At 50.1% G+C, this 15,532-nt stretch overlaps 1 protein-coding gene across 3 annotated transcripts in view; it reads right to left on the bottom strand.

Moving 5' to 3' along the window:
• The window catches only part of LOC119958190 (tensin-2-like), a 381,277-nt gene that overhangs the window by 6,508 nt on the left and 359,237 nt on the right, over positions 1-15,532 (bottom strand). For all 3 annotated transcript variants that reach the window (XM_038786559.1, XM_038786558.1, XM_038786557.1), the window contains 3 exons: positions 13,041-13,118; positions 7,255-7,423; positions 2,131-2,199 (listed from right to left, as the gene is read on the bottom strand). In XM_038786559.1, coding sequence (XP_038642487.1) covers positions 2,131-2,199; positions 7,255-7,423; positions 13,041-13,118 — 316 coding nt within the window. The remainder of the gene's footprint in view (positions 1-2,130; positions 2,200-7,254; positions 7,424-13,040; positions 13,119-15,532) is intronic.

Genomic DNA, 15,532 nt, shown 5'->3' on the forward strand with positions numbered 1-15,532 from the left:
AGGCGGCCAGGGAAATTGGGGGAATTAGAGGGTAACACGGTGCTGAGCTCGGCAAGGATTAACGAGGTCTTCAAGGACTTTTATGGCAAAGTCAGAGCCCCCGGAGAGGGGGAGGGGATGAGGCAGCTCCTGGGCCAACTTAGGTTTCCACAGGTGGAGGAGGGGCGAGTAGAGGGATTGGGGGCCCCGATCGAGATGGAGGAACTGGTTCAGGGGCTAGAGGGCATGCAGGCGGGCAAGGCCCTGGGTCCGCATGGGTATCCCGTAGAGTTTTATAGGAAATTCTCGGAGCTGCTGGGTCCGCTGTTGTTGAGGACTTTCAATGAGGCTAAGGAAAAGGGGGGGGAAGAGCATAGTGTTTCACTGTATGCGGATGACCTGCTCCTGTATATTGCCGATCCGGTGGAGGGGCTGGGGGAGGTCATGCAGATTCTTAGGGATTTTGGAGACATAAGCTGAATGCTGGAAAGAGCGAGCTCTTTGTGATACAGGTGAGGGGCCAGGAAGAGAGACTGGGAGAGTTACCGCTTAAGATGGTGGAGAGTAGCTTTCGCTACTTGGGCATTCAGGTGGCTAAGAGCTGGGGTGCCCTGCACAAGCTCAATTTAGCGCGGCTGGTGGATCAGATGGAGGAGGACTTTAAGAGGTGGGACATGCTGCCGCTTTCCCTGGCGGGCAGGGTGCTGAACTTTTGCAGCTATTACTGGGCAGCGAATATATCGGAGGGTTGTGGAGGGAGAGGGGGTGGCGTGGAAGTGGTTGGAAGCGGCATCTTGTAAAGGTACTAGCTTAGGGGCACTGATAATGGTACCATTGCCGCTTTTGCCAACGCGGTATACCACAAGCCCGGTGGTGGCGGCGACATTGAGAATCTGGGGCATTGGAGACGGCACAGGGGGGAGGTAGGGGCTTCAGTCTGGGCCCCGATATGGAACAATCACAGGTCCGTTCCCTAAGTTGGCACAGGGCAGGTATCAGAAGGATGGGGGACTTGTTCATTGATGGGACTTTTGCTAGTCTGGGGGCGCTGGAGGAGAAATTTGGGTTTCCCCCCGGGGAACACCTTTAGGTAAATGCAGGTTCGGGCGTTCGTGAAAAAGCACATGGGGGAATTCCCGCTGCTGCCTGCCCGGAGGATACAGGACAGGGTGGTCTCGGGCGTGTGGGTAGGGGATGGCAAGATATCGGAAATATATCAGGAGCTGCAGGCGGCGGAGGAGATCTCGGTGGAGGAACTGATGGGCAAGTGGGAGGAGGAGCTGGACGAGGGCTTGTGGGTGGACGCCCTGGGCAGGGTCAATTCCTCCTCGCCTTGTGCCAGGCTTAGCTTGATTCAGTTTAAGGTGGTGCACTGGGCACATATGACAGTGGCGAGAATGAGCAAGTTCTTTGGGGTGGAGGACAGGAGTGTGAGGTGTTCAGGGAGCCCAGCAATCCATGTCCATATGTTCTGGGCATGCCCGGCACTTACAGGACTTTGGAAAGGCTTCGCAAGGGCTATGTCCAAGGTCTTGGACACTCGGGTAAAACCGAGCTGGGAGACAGCGATATTTGGGGTGTCAGATGATCCGGGAGTGCAGGAGTCGAAAGAGGCCGGAGTTCTGGCCTTTGCCTCCTTGGTAGCCCGGAGAAGGCTCTTGTTAACGTGGAGGGACGCAAAGCCCCCAATGGTAGAGGCTTGGGTCAGTGATATGGCGGGATTTCTCAAGTTAGAGAGGATAAAGTTTGCCTTGCGAGAGCAGGGGTTCTCCAGGCGGTGGCAACCGTTCCTTGACTTTCTCGCGGAACGTTAGGTGGAGGTCAGCAGCAGCAGCAGAACAGAAGGGGGGGGGGGGTGGCTTGGGCAGTGGATGGATTTCATTTGTAAAGGGCAAATACCCCCACCTTATTTTGTTAAATGGTTAAGTTGTTTTCTGTTTTACTGTTATGTTTTCTTTTTGTTGTTTTTCTTTTTGTAGTGGCTTGTAAAAATTATTGGAGAATTTTGAATAAAAATAAATTTAAAAAAAGATAATGGTGCAACAACATCAGAGGACATATTTTGTGAGTTTTAGCCATGTACTCTCTCGAAGGTAGTAACAGTATCGGAGTGGTAACAGCTCACTTTACCTGAGCAGAGGGTGAACGTACCTTCGATCATGTGGGTCCAGATTGCAGAATGTAACTGTGTTGACTGGGTAATGACGTCGGAAAAAAATCCTGTTGAACACAAAAGAAACGGACATGTTTGGAAATGGAAAAGATTTTACCGTTTACATAATTTTAAAAAAACGTTTTGTGAAAACAATTTCTTGTGACAGACAGAACAAATTGACAAGACCAACCTGCAAACTGAGCAAGGTGGTTAAGGTTCGTCACTCACTTCCTAATAGCTTTTTTAAGCAAGATTTCCTGGATTCTAAAGTTCTAACCGATAAATTTGTTTTTTTTTAATAAACAATTTTATTGAGGTAGTTTTTGGCTTTATAAACAGTTACAGACATCATCAGAAAGGAAGCAAAAAAGGCAAAAATGTGCAAACATCCACGTACTTTCAATACTTCCATCGTAACATATTGCACAAGCCCGCTCCCCTCCCACCGGTACTACCCGCCATATTTTCCCTCCTACTCTACTCTACCCCCCCCCCCCCACCCCCCCCCCCCCTCCCCCCACCCCCCTGCTGACGCTCACTCTCCCGCAAAGAAGTCAATAAATGGTTGCCACCTCCGGGTGAACCCCTGCACAGATCCCCTCAAGGCGGACTTAATTTTTTCCATCCCCAGGAAACTCGACATGTCCGCAAGCCACCACTCAGTCTTCGGGGGCTTCGAGACCCTCCACGCCAATAATATCAGGGAAGCAAAGGCCAGCACATCGGCCTCTTTCTCCCCCTGGACGCCCGGGTCTTCCGAAACCCCAAAAATTGCCACCCCTGGACTCGTCACCACCCTTGTTTTTAGCACCTGGGACATGACCCCCGCAAATCCCTCCCAGTACCCCCTCAGCTCAGGGCATGCCCAGAACATGTGCACATGGTTCGCTGGTCCTCCCGCGCACATAGCGCATTTGTCCTCTATCCCGAAAAATTTGCTCATCCGAGCCACCGTCATATGGGCCCGGTGAACGACCTTAAATTGGATCAGCCCGAGCCTAGCACATGTCGCGGTCGAATTTACCCTACTCAGGGCCTCTGCCCACAGCCCATCCTCCATTTCCCCGCCTATCTCCTTCTCCCATTTAAGTTTCAGTTCCTCTGTCTGGGACCCTTCCTCCCTCATGAGCACCATATAAATACCCGAGACTCTACCCTCCCCTTCGTCCCTCCCAGAGACTATTCTGTCTAGGATCCCCATTGGCGGGAGGCGCGGGAAAGATGGGACCTGTCTACGAACAAAGTCCTGCAACTGTAAACCGATAAATTTGTTGATTGATTTCATGGAAATTGACAGACGTTTGTCAACTCAGCAAATAGCCCCAAAATCTCAGGGGTTTTGTGAATCCCACAAGAACTGGTACTGTGTCCCTACCTAGTAACACGTGGAGACCATGTCTGATGTTAGGAACATAAGGTAGACACCGTATAGCCCCTCCTCCAATCCCCTCAACCCTCCGAGATCTCTCTGTTCCTCCAGTCTCCACAACCCTCCGAGATATCTCTGTTCCTCCAGTCCCCTCAACCCTCCGAGATCTCTCTGTTCCTCCAGTCCCCTCAACCCTCCGAGATCTCTCTGTTCCTCCAGTCTCCACAACCCTCCGAGATATCTCTGTTCCTCCAGTCCCCTCAACCCTCCGAGATCTCTCTGTTCCTCCAGTCCCCTCAACCCTCCGAGATCTCTCTGTTCCTCCAGTCCCCTCAACCCTCCGAGATCTCTCTGTTCCTCCAGTCCCCTCAACCCTCCGAGATCTCTCTGTTCCTCCAGTCCCCTCAACCCTCCGAGATCTCTCTGTTCCTCCAGTCCCCTCAACCCTCCGAGATCTCTCTGTTCCTCCAGTCCCCTCAACCCTCCGAGATCTCTCTGTTCCTCCAGTCCCCTCAACCCTCCGAGATCTCACTGTTCCTCCAGTCCCCTCAACCCTCCGAGATCTCTCTGTTCCTCCAGTCCCCTCAACCCTCCGAGATCTCTCTGTTCCTCCAGTCCCCTCAACCCTCCGAGATCTCACTGTTCCTCCAGTCCCCTCAACCCTCCGAGATCTCTCTGTTCCTCCAGTCCCCTCAACCCTCCGAGATATCTCTGTTCCTCCAGTCCCCTCAACCCTCCGAGATCTCACTGTTCCTCCAGTCCCCTCAACCCTCCGAGATCTCTCTGTTCCTCCAGTCTCCACAACCCTCGGAGATCTCTCTGTTCCTCCAGTCCCCTCAACCCTCCGAGATATCTCTGTTCCTCCAGTCCCCTCAACCCTCCGAGATATCTCTGTTCCTCCAGCCTCCACAACCCTCCGACATCTCTCTGTTCCTCCAGTCCCCTCAACCCTCCGATAGCTCTCTGTTCCTCCAGTCCCCTCAACCCTCCGAGATCTCTCTGTTCCTCCAGTCCCCTCAACCCTCCGAGATCTCTCTGTGCCTCCAGTCTCCTCAACCCTCCGAGATCTCTTTGTTCCTCCAGCCTCCACAACCCTCCGAGATCTCTCTGTGCCTCCAGTCTCCTCAACCCTCCGAGATCTCTTTGTTCCTCCAGCCTCCACAACCCTCCGAGATCTCTCTGTGCCTCCAGTCTCCTCAACCCTCCGAGATCTCTTTGTTCCTCCAGCCTCCACAACCCTCCGAGATCTCTCTGTGCCTCCAGTCTCCACAACCCTCCGAGATCTCTCTGTGCCTCCAGTCCCCTCAACCCTCCGAGATCTCTCTGTTCCTCCAGTCTCCACAACACTCCGAGATCTCTCTGTTCCTCCAGTCCCCTCAACCCTCCGAGATCTCTTTGTTCCTCCAATCCCCTCTACCCTCCGAAATCTCTGTTCCTCCAATCCCCTCAACCCTCCGTGATCTCTCTGTTCCTCCAGTCTCCACAACCCTCTGAGATCTCTGTTCCTCCAATCCCCTCAACCCTCCGAGATCTCTCTGTTCCTCCAGCCTCCACAATCCTCCGAGATCTCTCTGTTCCTCCAGTCCCCTCAACCCTCCGAGATCTCTCTGTTCCTCCAGTCTCCACAACCCTCCGAGATATCTCTGTTCCTCCAGTCCCCTCAACCCTCCGAGATCTCTCTGTTCCTCCAGTCCCCTCAACCCTCCGAGATCTCTCTGTTCCTCCAGTCCCCTCAACCCTCCGAGATCTCTCTGTTCCTCCAGTCCCCTCAACCCTCCGAGATCTCTCTGTTCCTCCAGTCCCCTCAACCCTCCGAGATCTCTCTGTTCCTCCAGTCCCCTCAACCCTCCGAGATCTCTCTGTTCCTCCAGTCCCCTCAACCCTCCGAGATCTCTCTGTTCCTCCAGTCCCCTCAACCCTCCGAGATCTCACTGTTCCTCCAGTCCCCTCAACCCTCCGAGATCTCTCTGTTCCTCCAGTCCCCTCAACCCTCCGAGATCTCTCTGTTCCTCCAGTCCCCTCAACCCTCCGAGATCTCACTGTTCCTCCAGTCCCCTCAACCCTCCGAGATCTCTCTGTTCCTCCAGTCCCCTCAACCCTCCGAGATATCTCTGTTCCTCCAGTCCCCTCAACCCTCCGAGATCTCACTGTTCCTCCAGTCCCCTCAACCCTCCGAGATCTCTCTGTTCCTCCAGTCTCCACAACCCTCGGAGATCTCTCTGTTCCTCCAGTCCCCTCAACCCTCCGAGATATCTCTGTTCCTCCAGTCCCCTCAACCCTCCGAGATATCTCTGTTCCTCCAGCCTCCACAACCCTCCGACATCTCTCTGTTCCTCCAGTCCCCTCAACCCTCCGATAGCTCTCTGTTCCTCCAGTCCCCTCAACCCTCCGAGATCTCTCTGTTCCTCCAGTCCCCTCAACCCTCCGAGATCTCTCTGTGCCTCCAGTCTCCTCAACCCTCCGAGATCTCTTTGTTCCTCCAGCCTCCACAACCCTCCGAGATCTCTCTGTGCCTCCAGTCTCCTCAACCCTCCGAGATCTCTCTGTTCCTCCAGCCTCCACAACCCTCCGAGATCTCTCTGTGCCTCCAGTCTCCTCAACCCTCCGAGATCTCTTTGTTCCTCCAGCCTCCACAACCCTCCGAGATCTCTCTGTGCCTCCAGTCTCCACAACCCTCCGAGATCTCTCTGTGCCTCCAGTCCCCTCAACCCTCCGAGATCTCTCTGTTCCTCCAGTCTCCACAACACTCCGAGATCTCTCTGTTCCTCCAGTCCCCTCAACCCTCCGAGATCTCTTTGTTCCTCCAATCCCCTCTACCCTCCGAAATCTCTGTTCCTCCAATCCCCTCAACCCTCCGTGATCTCTCTGTTCCTCCAGTCTCCACAACCCTCTGAGATCTCTGTTCCTCCAATCCCCTCAACCCTCCGAGATCTCTCTGTTCCTCCAGCCTCCACAATCCTCCGAGATCTCTCTGTTCCTCCAGTCCCCTCAACCCTCCGAGATCTCTCTGTTCCTCCAGTCCCCTCAACCCTCCGAGATCTCTCTGTTCCTCCAGTCCTCTCACCCTCCGAGATCTCTCTGTTCCTCCAGTCCCCTCAACCCTCCGAGATCTCTCTGTTCCTCCAGTCCCCTCAACCCTCCGAGATCTCTCTGTGCCTCCAGTCTCCTCAACCCTCCGAGATCTCTCTGGTCCTCCAGTCCTCTCACCCTCCGAGATCTCTCTGTTCCTCCAGTCCCCTCAACCCTCCGAGATCTCTCTGTTCCTCCAGTCCCCTCAACCCTCCGAGATCTCTCTGTTCCTCCAGTCCCCTCAACCCTCCGAGATCTCTCTGTTCCTCCAGTCCCCTCAACCCTCCGATAGCTCTCTGTTCCTCCAGTCCCCTCAACCCTCCGAGATCTCTCTGTTCCTCCAGTCCCCTCAACCCTCCGAGATCTCTCTGTTCCTCTAGTCTGCTCAAGCCTCCGAGATCCCTGTTCTCCTCCAAGTCTGGCCTCTTGACCATCCCCGATTTTCGGTCGCTGCACTATTGGCAGCCATGCCTTTTGCTGCCTCGGCCCCAAGCTCTTGGCTTCCCTCCTCCCTAAACCCCTCCACCCTCTCTATTTCACTCTCCTCCTTTCAAACACTTCTTAAAACCTATCTCTATAATCAAACATTTGGTCATCTGACCGATGGCTCAGTGTCATATTTTGCAGAAGTCATGTGCCAGAGTTAAAGGAGTTGGTACAGATTTTAGCAATGTCGGCTTACTTTCGTTGGCTGTCAGTTAAGGTGATGCCTTGCACTGAAACTTTGAAATGTACCACGGTGGCAGTGGGCCGAGGCTTCATGGCAAATGTCTGCATGGTTGCTTTGGCGACTGCTTGTGGGCCAGTCAGCGATTCCGTCTCCACCGAGTTGATATACAGAACGTTGCAAGCTGAAAACCAGGAAGGAATATTGGATTATCTAGGACAGTGTCAGCACGGCTCAAACGCCAGAATTAAACAAACCTGGGCATCCGTGAGTGTAACAGTATCAGTTGCTGGGATATACAGCGGGATTCTCCGTCGGCGGGATTCTCTGCCCCGTTGGCACCAATGGCGTGGGATGCCATACAATGGGAAATCCCATTGAACGGCTGCGGGAACAGAGAATCCCGCTGCCCACGGGAACGTGCCGCACCGGAATACGGGGCTGGCGGGACGGAGAATCTTGTCCACAGGGCCTGCGTACCTGACATCACACTGTCTCTGAACCTCCTAAACCACATTTGCATGATAAGCAGAATGTATTTTTGACTTGACAGAAGCACCTGTTAATGGGGAATAGCACTCGCGTTGCTACTGCATAGCAACAGGGTGAAATTACCACTTTTACTTGTTCAGTGTTTTGAGACACTCAATCCAGGCCCCCACTTTTGGTCCTGAAAAGTGCCCAATCTATCCCCGATCACCGTGGGATAATCCTGAAGAGTTTCAGATGAGAAACTTTGACAGCATGTCTCTTATTTCAGCAATACAAGTTCTGCACCACCAAAATCACTGAAAGTAGTGTTGCAAGTTACTAACGCCATTTTCTTTTGAAAGAAAGCATGGGGGTTCATTTCTGAATAAGTAGCATAGAAAAAACAGATACAGTAGTTGAAATTTGCCCCGAATCTTGGTTCGACCACACCTGGGCTACTGCAAACGGTTTGGTCTCCATATTAAAGAAAGAATATAGAGTCACTGAAGAAAATGCAAAAAAGATTTAACAGTATGATACCTGAACTGAGAGGCTATATCAGGGAAATGTAATGGGCTGGCCTCTTTACTCTAGAAGAGAGAGGACTGAAAGATCAGCTGTGGTGGAGATCTTTAAGAGTATGCAACGGTTTGGTCGGAGAAAGATAAGAGCCACCAGAATAAGGGGCCCCTAAGCCTGGAGGAGATGAAAGTAGCTGAAGAAGAGTGTGGGATAAGGTTCCCGTGGAGACAGCAAGGACCTGGTGGGTTGAATGGCCTGCTTCTGCGCTGTACATACTGTGTAACACTGTGTTGGAAGTTGGCCATGCCCACAGATTGAGTGAATGTATCCCGTGTTTCCGTGAATTGTATTCATTTGTGACCTTCTCAGGAGGCACTTAAAATGAACCTTCTTTTAAGGACAACAACATAAGCACTAAAAATTTTTAAATATGAAGTATTTAATGTACTATGGAACTGACCAGTGTAAACCACTTAAATTAGGACAGGTGGAGAGAGCAGTTAATAAAGCATGCGGTATTATGTGCATAGAGTACAAGAGTAAGGAGGTTACGATGAACTTGAAGAAGACCTCAGCTGGAATATTGAGAAAAGTTTTGGGTGCCACACTATAGGAAGGATGTGAATGCAGTGGAGAGGATGCAGAGGAGGTTCACAAGAATGGTTCCAGGGATGAGAAACTTCAGTTATGAGGTTGGGACTGAAGAGAAGGCTAAGAGGAGATTTGATAGAGATGATCAAAGTCATGAAGGGGATGGACAGTAGATGGGAGAAAATGTTCCCGCTCATAAAAGGATCGAGAACGAGAGGGGCACAGATTTAAAGTGATTTGCAAAAGAACCAAATGTGATGTGAGAATAAACGTTTTCACACAGCAAGTGGTTTGTGTCTGAAATGGACGGCCTGTAAGTGTGGTGCAGGCAGGTTTAATTGATGCATTCAAGAGGGAATTAGGTGATTATTTGAATAGAAACAATGTGCAGGGGTCCGGGGAACGGCACTGAGTCACGGTGCTCGTTTGGAGGGCTGGTGCAGACATGATGGGCCGAATAGCCTTCTTCTGTGCCATAACAATCCTGTGATTCTGAGGCCAGCCTGTTTGTACGAACGACTATTTCCAAAGTCAATATAATCACAAAGTAAATCCATCAAACAAATGGAACAGAATCCTTGGGCGCGATTCTCCGCCCCCCACGCCGGTTGGGAGAATAGCGGGAGGGCCTCCTGACATTTTTCACGCCCTCCCGCTATTCTCCCCCCCCCCCCCACCCCCCCCATGTCACAAATTGCCGCTCACCTCAGACCCTCCAGAATAGTATCCCAAGGCGCTGAATACTGTGTAAAACCTATTGGGTCGGATGCACCAGAGAATGTTCGACATGGAATATATATTATGAATATAACTATTTTTTTACATTTTTAAAATAAATTTAGAATACCCAATTCATTTTTTCCAATTAAGGGGCAATTTAGCGTGGCCAATCCACCTACCCTGCACATCTTTGGGTTGTGGGGGCGAAACCCACGCAGACACGGGGAGAATGTGCAAACTGCACATGTGAGAAGTCTTACAACACCAGGTTAAAGTCCAACAGGTTTGTTTCAAACACCAGCTTTCGGAGCACTGCTCCTTCCTCAGGTAAATGAAGAGGTGGGTTCCAGAAACATATATATAGACAAATTCAAAGATGCCAGACAATGCTTAGAATGCAAGCATTTGCAGGTAATTAAGTCTTTACAGATCCAGAGATAGGGGTAACCCCAGGTTAAAGAGGTGTGACGACAGTTGGTAAGATTTTGCAAGCTCAGGCCAGATGGTGGGGGGTGAATGTAAAGCGACATGAATCCCAGGTCCCGGTTGAGGCCATACTTATGTGTGCGGAACTTGGCTATAAGTTTCTGCTCGGCGATTCTACGTTGTTGCGCGTCCTGAAGGCCGCCTTGGAGAACGCTTACCCAGAGATCAGTGTTGTAAGACTTCTTACTGTGCTCACCCCAGTCCAACATCGGCACCTCCACATCATGGCTACCATCGACACCGCAAACTGCCGGCTCAAAGTGGAGAGGATCTCCAGGAAGATTGCGCATATAGACACTGACATTAAGTTTCTACAAAGATGTAAGAAAGCAGACAAGATCCCAAAAGGGCTACAGATCACAAACCCACTCAAGTCGGCCTACAACACAGACTTCGCTGAGAGACTCTGCCGGCACACCTCTCTCACACTCCTCAAACACCTCGTACACCAGCTCTACAGCAGCCGACGCAACCTGGAAACCAAGATAGAGGCCATATTCTCAACTTGCTCTCAGGATGCATCAGACCAGCTGCGTTACACCGCCAAACAGATGAGACAACGATACTGTGCCACCTATATGCACACCAAGAACAGGAAGCTTGAGAAACTCGGCATCACCACCAGCAGCAACCAAGCCTCCCCCGGTATCACAGTAGAAAACAATACAGGGAAATCTATTGTCAACTTGTCAGACTACACCCTTCATCCAGACAAAATCAAAGTCCTCAGCAGAGGGCTCAATTTCTACACCACCACCAAAATGGACCCCATCAGTCTCGCGGCAGACACGGAGGAATTCATCAGGCGAATGAGGCTCCGGGAATTCTTCCACAGACCCCAAGAGGCCGACAGCGAACCCAAGGAGACTACCAATGAACCGGAACAGCAGACCGAGAGATCTGCGGTGAGGCAAACGAAGAGGAAAGAGTCGAATTGGACCTCTCCGGAAGGCCGCTGCCCTAGACTCGACATGTATGCTCAAGCCGCCAGGAGTTGCGTCAATGCCAGATTCATCAGTCGCATTCACAAGGCAGCCCCGAACGCCACCCAAGCACAACGCAACGCCATCCGCGCCCTCGAGACCAACCGCAACGTCGTCATCAAACCAGCAAAGGAGGGGCCACCGTCATACTGAACAGAACGGACTACTGCAAAGAAGTAGACCAACAACTCAACAACCAGGAACACCACAGACAGTTACCCGCAGATCCAACCAAGGAACACGTCCGCCAACTTAACAGACTGATCAAGACCTTGGATCCAGACCTTCAGAGCGCCCTACGTGCTGTCATCCCACGTAATCCCCGCATTGGAGATCTCTACTGCCTCCCGAAAATACACAAGGCCAACACACCAGGCCGTCCTATCATTTCAGGCAATGGGACCCTGTGCGAGAACCTCTCTAGCTACATTGAGGGCATCTTGAAACCCATCGTACAAGGTACACCCAGCTTCTGTCGCGACACGACGGACTTCCTACAGAAACTCAGCACCCATGGACCAGTTGAACCAGGAACATTCCTCGTCACAATGGATGTCTCGGCACTCTACACCAGCATCCCCCATGACGACGGCATTGCTGCAACAGCCTCAGTACTCAACACCGACAACTACCAATCTCCAGACGCAATTCTGCAACTCATCCGCTTCATTCTGGATCACAACGTCTTCACCTTCGACAACAAGTTCTTCATCCAGACGCAGGGAACAGCCATGGGGACCAAATTCGCACTTCAATATGCCAACATTTTCATGCACAAGTTTGAACAAGACCTCCTCACCGCACAGGACCTTCAACCGACGTTATACATCGATGGCTTGAGACAATTCACACCTCTTTAACCTGGGGTCACCCCTATCTCTGGATCTGTAAAGACTTAATTACCTACAAATGCTCGCATTCTAAGCATTGTCTGGCATCTTTGAGTTTGTCTATATATATTTTTCTGGAACATACCTCTTCATTCACCTGAGGAAGGAGCAGTGCTCTGAAAGCTAGTGTTTGAAACAAACCTGTTGGACTTTAACCTGGTGTAAGACCTTTCACTGTGCTCACCCCAGTCCAACGCCGGCATCTCCACATCAAACTGCACATGGACTGTGACCCAGAGCCGGGATCGAACCTGGCATCTCAGCGCCATGAGGCAGCAGGGCTAACCTATTGCGCCACCGTGCTGCCCTAATATAACTTATTTTTAAAAAATGTATATATTTTATTGGTATTTTCACATTTTTAATTTACATTTAATATAAATTTAGAGTACCCAATTCATTTTTTCCAATTAAGGGACAATTTAGCGTGGCCAATCCACCTACCCTGCACATCTTTTGGGCTGTGGGGGCGAAACCCACGCAGACACGGGGAGAATGTGCAAATTCAACACGGACAGTGACCCAGAGCCGGGATCGAACCTGGGACCCCGGCGCCGTGAGGCAGCAATGCACCAGCTTGCCGCCCCATAACTTCAATTTCTAACTGTAGTGAGGTGCCTCAGAGGGTCACATACAATAAATGTGCAATAAATCTTCATGTACAGTGATGCCCAATTTAAATTGTTATGCAATGGTTTTTCAAAGATTTTATGAATAAAAATTTATGATCAGAGGGTTAGATAGGGTGGACAGCGAAAGCCTTCTCCCGCGGATGGAGGTGGCTAGCACGAGGGGACATAGCCTTAAATTGAGGGGTAATAGATATAGGACAGAGGTCAGAGGTGGGTTTTTTACGCAAAGAGTGGTGAGGCCGTGGAATGCCCTACCTGCAACAGTAGTGAACTCGCCAACATTGAGGGCATTAAAAAATTTATTGGACAAGCATATGGATGATAATGGCATAGTGTAGGTTAGATGGCCTTTAGTTTTTTTTTTCCATGTCGGTGCAACATCGAGGGCCGAAGGGCCTGTACTGCGCTGTATCGTTCTATGTTCTATGTAAAGTGCATTCTTTAAAAATAAAGCAGCACGGCAGTGATTCGGTGCTACCTCATGACATGGAGGATGTAGTCCTCACCTGCTCCCTGTTTCAGCAACTCTGCAGCTGTACTGGTGTTGCCCGGGACAACGCTCTCCTGGGTTTCATCCAAAGGATCTGGAAGGGGAATGACACAGCAGATTACTGTCAGTTATTTCCTCCTCTCACAAAAGAAATGGTGTTTCTATTGAATTTGCATAGGTTTTCACGGATATTGGACACTTCATAAGATTTTTGTTTTCGGAATTTGTTCTTGGGATGTGAGTGCTCCAGCATTTATTGCCCCTTGAGAAGGTGGTGGTGAGCCGCCTTCTTGAACCGCTGCAGTCCCCGAGGTATAGGTACACCCACAGAGCTACTTTCTGCAGGAGTTTTGATAGGACTGAGTGACTTGTTTGACCAGTTAAGAATCAACCACATTGCTGTGGGTCTCGAGTCACATGTAGGCCAGACCAGGTAAGGACGGCAGATTTCCTTCCCTGAAGGACATTAGTGAACCAGATGGGTTTCTACCTCAATCCAGTATTTTCGTCACCGTTAATTAATCCAGATTTATTAATTAATTTAATTTAAATTTCCCCAGGGTGGCACAGTGGTTAGCACTGCTGCCTCACAGCGCTGAGGACCCGGTTTCGATCCCGGCTCTGGGTCACTGTCCGTGTTGAATTTGCACATTCTCCCCGAGTCTGCGTGGGTCTCACCCCCACAACCCAAAGATGTGCAGGGTAGGTGGATTGGCCACGTTAAATTGTCCTTTAATTGGAAAAAAATAATTTAAATTCCCCCGGCTGTTTTGAACTTCTGTCTCTAAAAATTCACCCAGACCTCTGGATTACAAGTCCAGTAATGTTATCACTGTGCTACTATTGCCATGAGGTGGTAAGGCTCCAGTAACAGAATCACAGAAATTTTGCAGAGCGGAAGGAGGCCATTTGGCCCATCGAGTCTGCACCAGCTCTCTGAAAGAGCATTCTATCCAGTCCCACTCCCTGCCTTATCCCCATAACCTTGCACATTCTCTTTCTTCTAAATAACAATCCAATTCCCTTGTCAATACCTGGATCAAATCTGCCTCCACCACCCAATCAGGAAGTTTGTTCCAGACTCTAAACCACCTTCTGGGTGAAATTTTTTTCCCTTGCATCACTCCTACTCCTTTTGCCCATTATTTTGAACCTGTGACGTCTAGTTCTTGGCGCTCCCTGGAGCAGGAATAGTTTCTCACTGTTCCATGCCCCTCAGGATCATGAATTCTTCCATCAAGTCTTCTCTCAGCCTTCTTTTCTCCAAGGAAAACAGTCCCAGCCTCTTCCCCTCCCACCCGGGTTATTCTCTCTTCCATCGGGCAGGAGATACAAAAGTCTGAGAACATGCACTAACAGGTTCAAAAACGGCTTCTTCTCCACTGTTACCAGACTCCTCAATGACCCTCTATGGATTGAACTGATCTCTCCCCACATCTTCTCTACTGAGTAGTACTACACTCCCGTATGCTTCACTCGATGCCTGTGTCTGTGTATTTACATTGTGTATTTATCCTATGTCCTATGTTTTTCATGTATGGAACGATCTGTCTGGACTGTACGCAGAACAATACTTTTCACTGTATATCGGTACATGTAACAATAAACAAATCCAATCTATCCGCATAGTTACAGTTCGTTATTCCTGGAATCAATCTTGTGAATCTCCTCTGTACTCCTCAAATGACTTCACATCCTTCCTCAAGCATGGCACTCATAACTGGACGCATTCTAGATGAGGCCTAACCAGGGATAAGCTACATCATTCAGACCTGGAAGTTCCCAGGCTCAATCCGCAGTCCCAATATCAGGAAGGTATGCAGATGGCAGGATCTGCCCCAGCTATGATACTTCCCACAGTTACACATCTTGTCACTGTTTAGCTTGACAGCTGAAGGATGGTGTTTGTGCGAGGGGACTGTGAGGAAACAAGAGATTAACAACGATATCAATACATTTTGTGTTTTGCTGCAACTAAAGGTAGTGCACACCCCGGATGTGTCCTGCAACAGTAGCCCAGTGAGAGTCAGTTATCCTCAGGAGGGGGGAAAGGTAAAGCTAAACCCAGGCCACAAACCATGGCAAGCACCATCCAGCAGAGGGAGCCAGTGCATCACTAATCAACATTAACTCAGTCCTTATGCCAACAGCAGAAAAATCCTCAGAGTTTGACATTAAATGTCCGTATGACAAATGCTTTCAGGAATAAGTGATCGCAGATTATTTATAATTCGGTTCTGCTGGTTTGTAGTGCAATTACTTCATTAAAAATAAAAGCATTACAAGGATTCGCAGACCAAAGTCAGATAAACACATTAGAAAGTAAACCGCAATCCTAACCACAAGCATTAAATATTCCAATATACCATACCCAGTCCATGATTCCACCGGAATTGGGACTTGATCCTGACAAACACACATGAAAAACTTGTTCCAAATTTATTTTCTCCATTTTTGCTTCTCTCTATGCTCATCCAGGGTAGCTAAGATGTCTTTCTGCTCATAGTA

The sequence above is a fragment of the Scyliorhinus canicula genome, chromosome 28, assembly GCF_902713615.1.
Source record: "Scyliorhinus canicula chromosome 28, sScyCan1.1, whole genome shotgun sequence".
NCBI classification, from domain to species: Eukaryota; Metazoa; Chordata; class Chondrichthyes; order Carcharhiniformes; family Scyliorhinidae; genus Scyliorhinus; species Scyliorhinus canicula.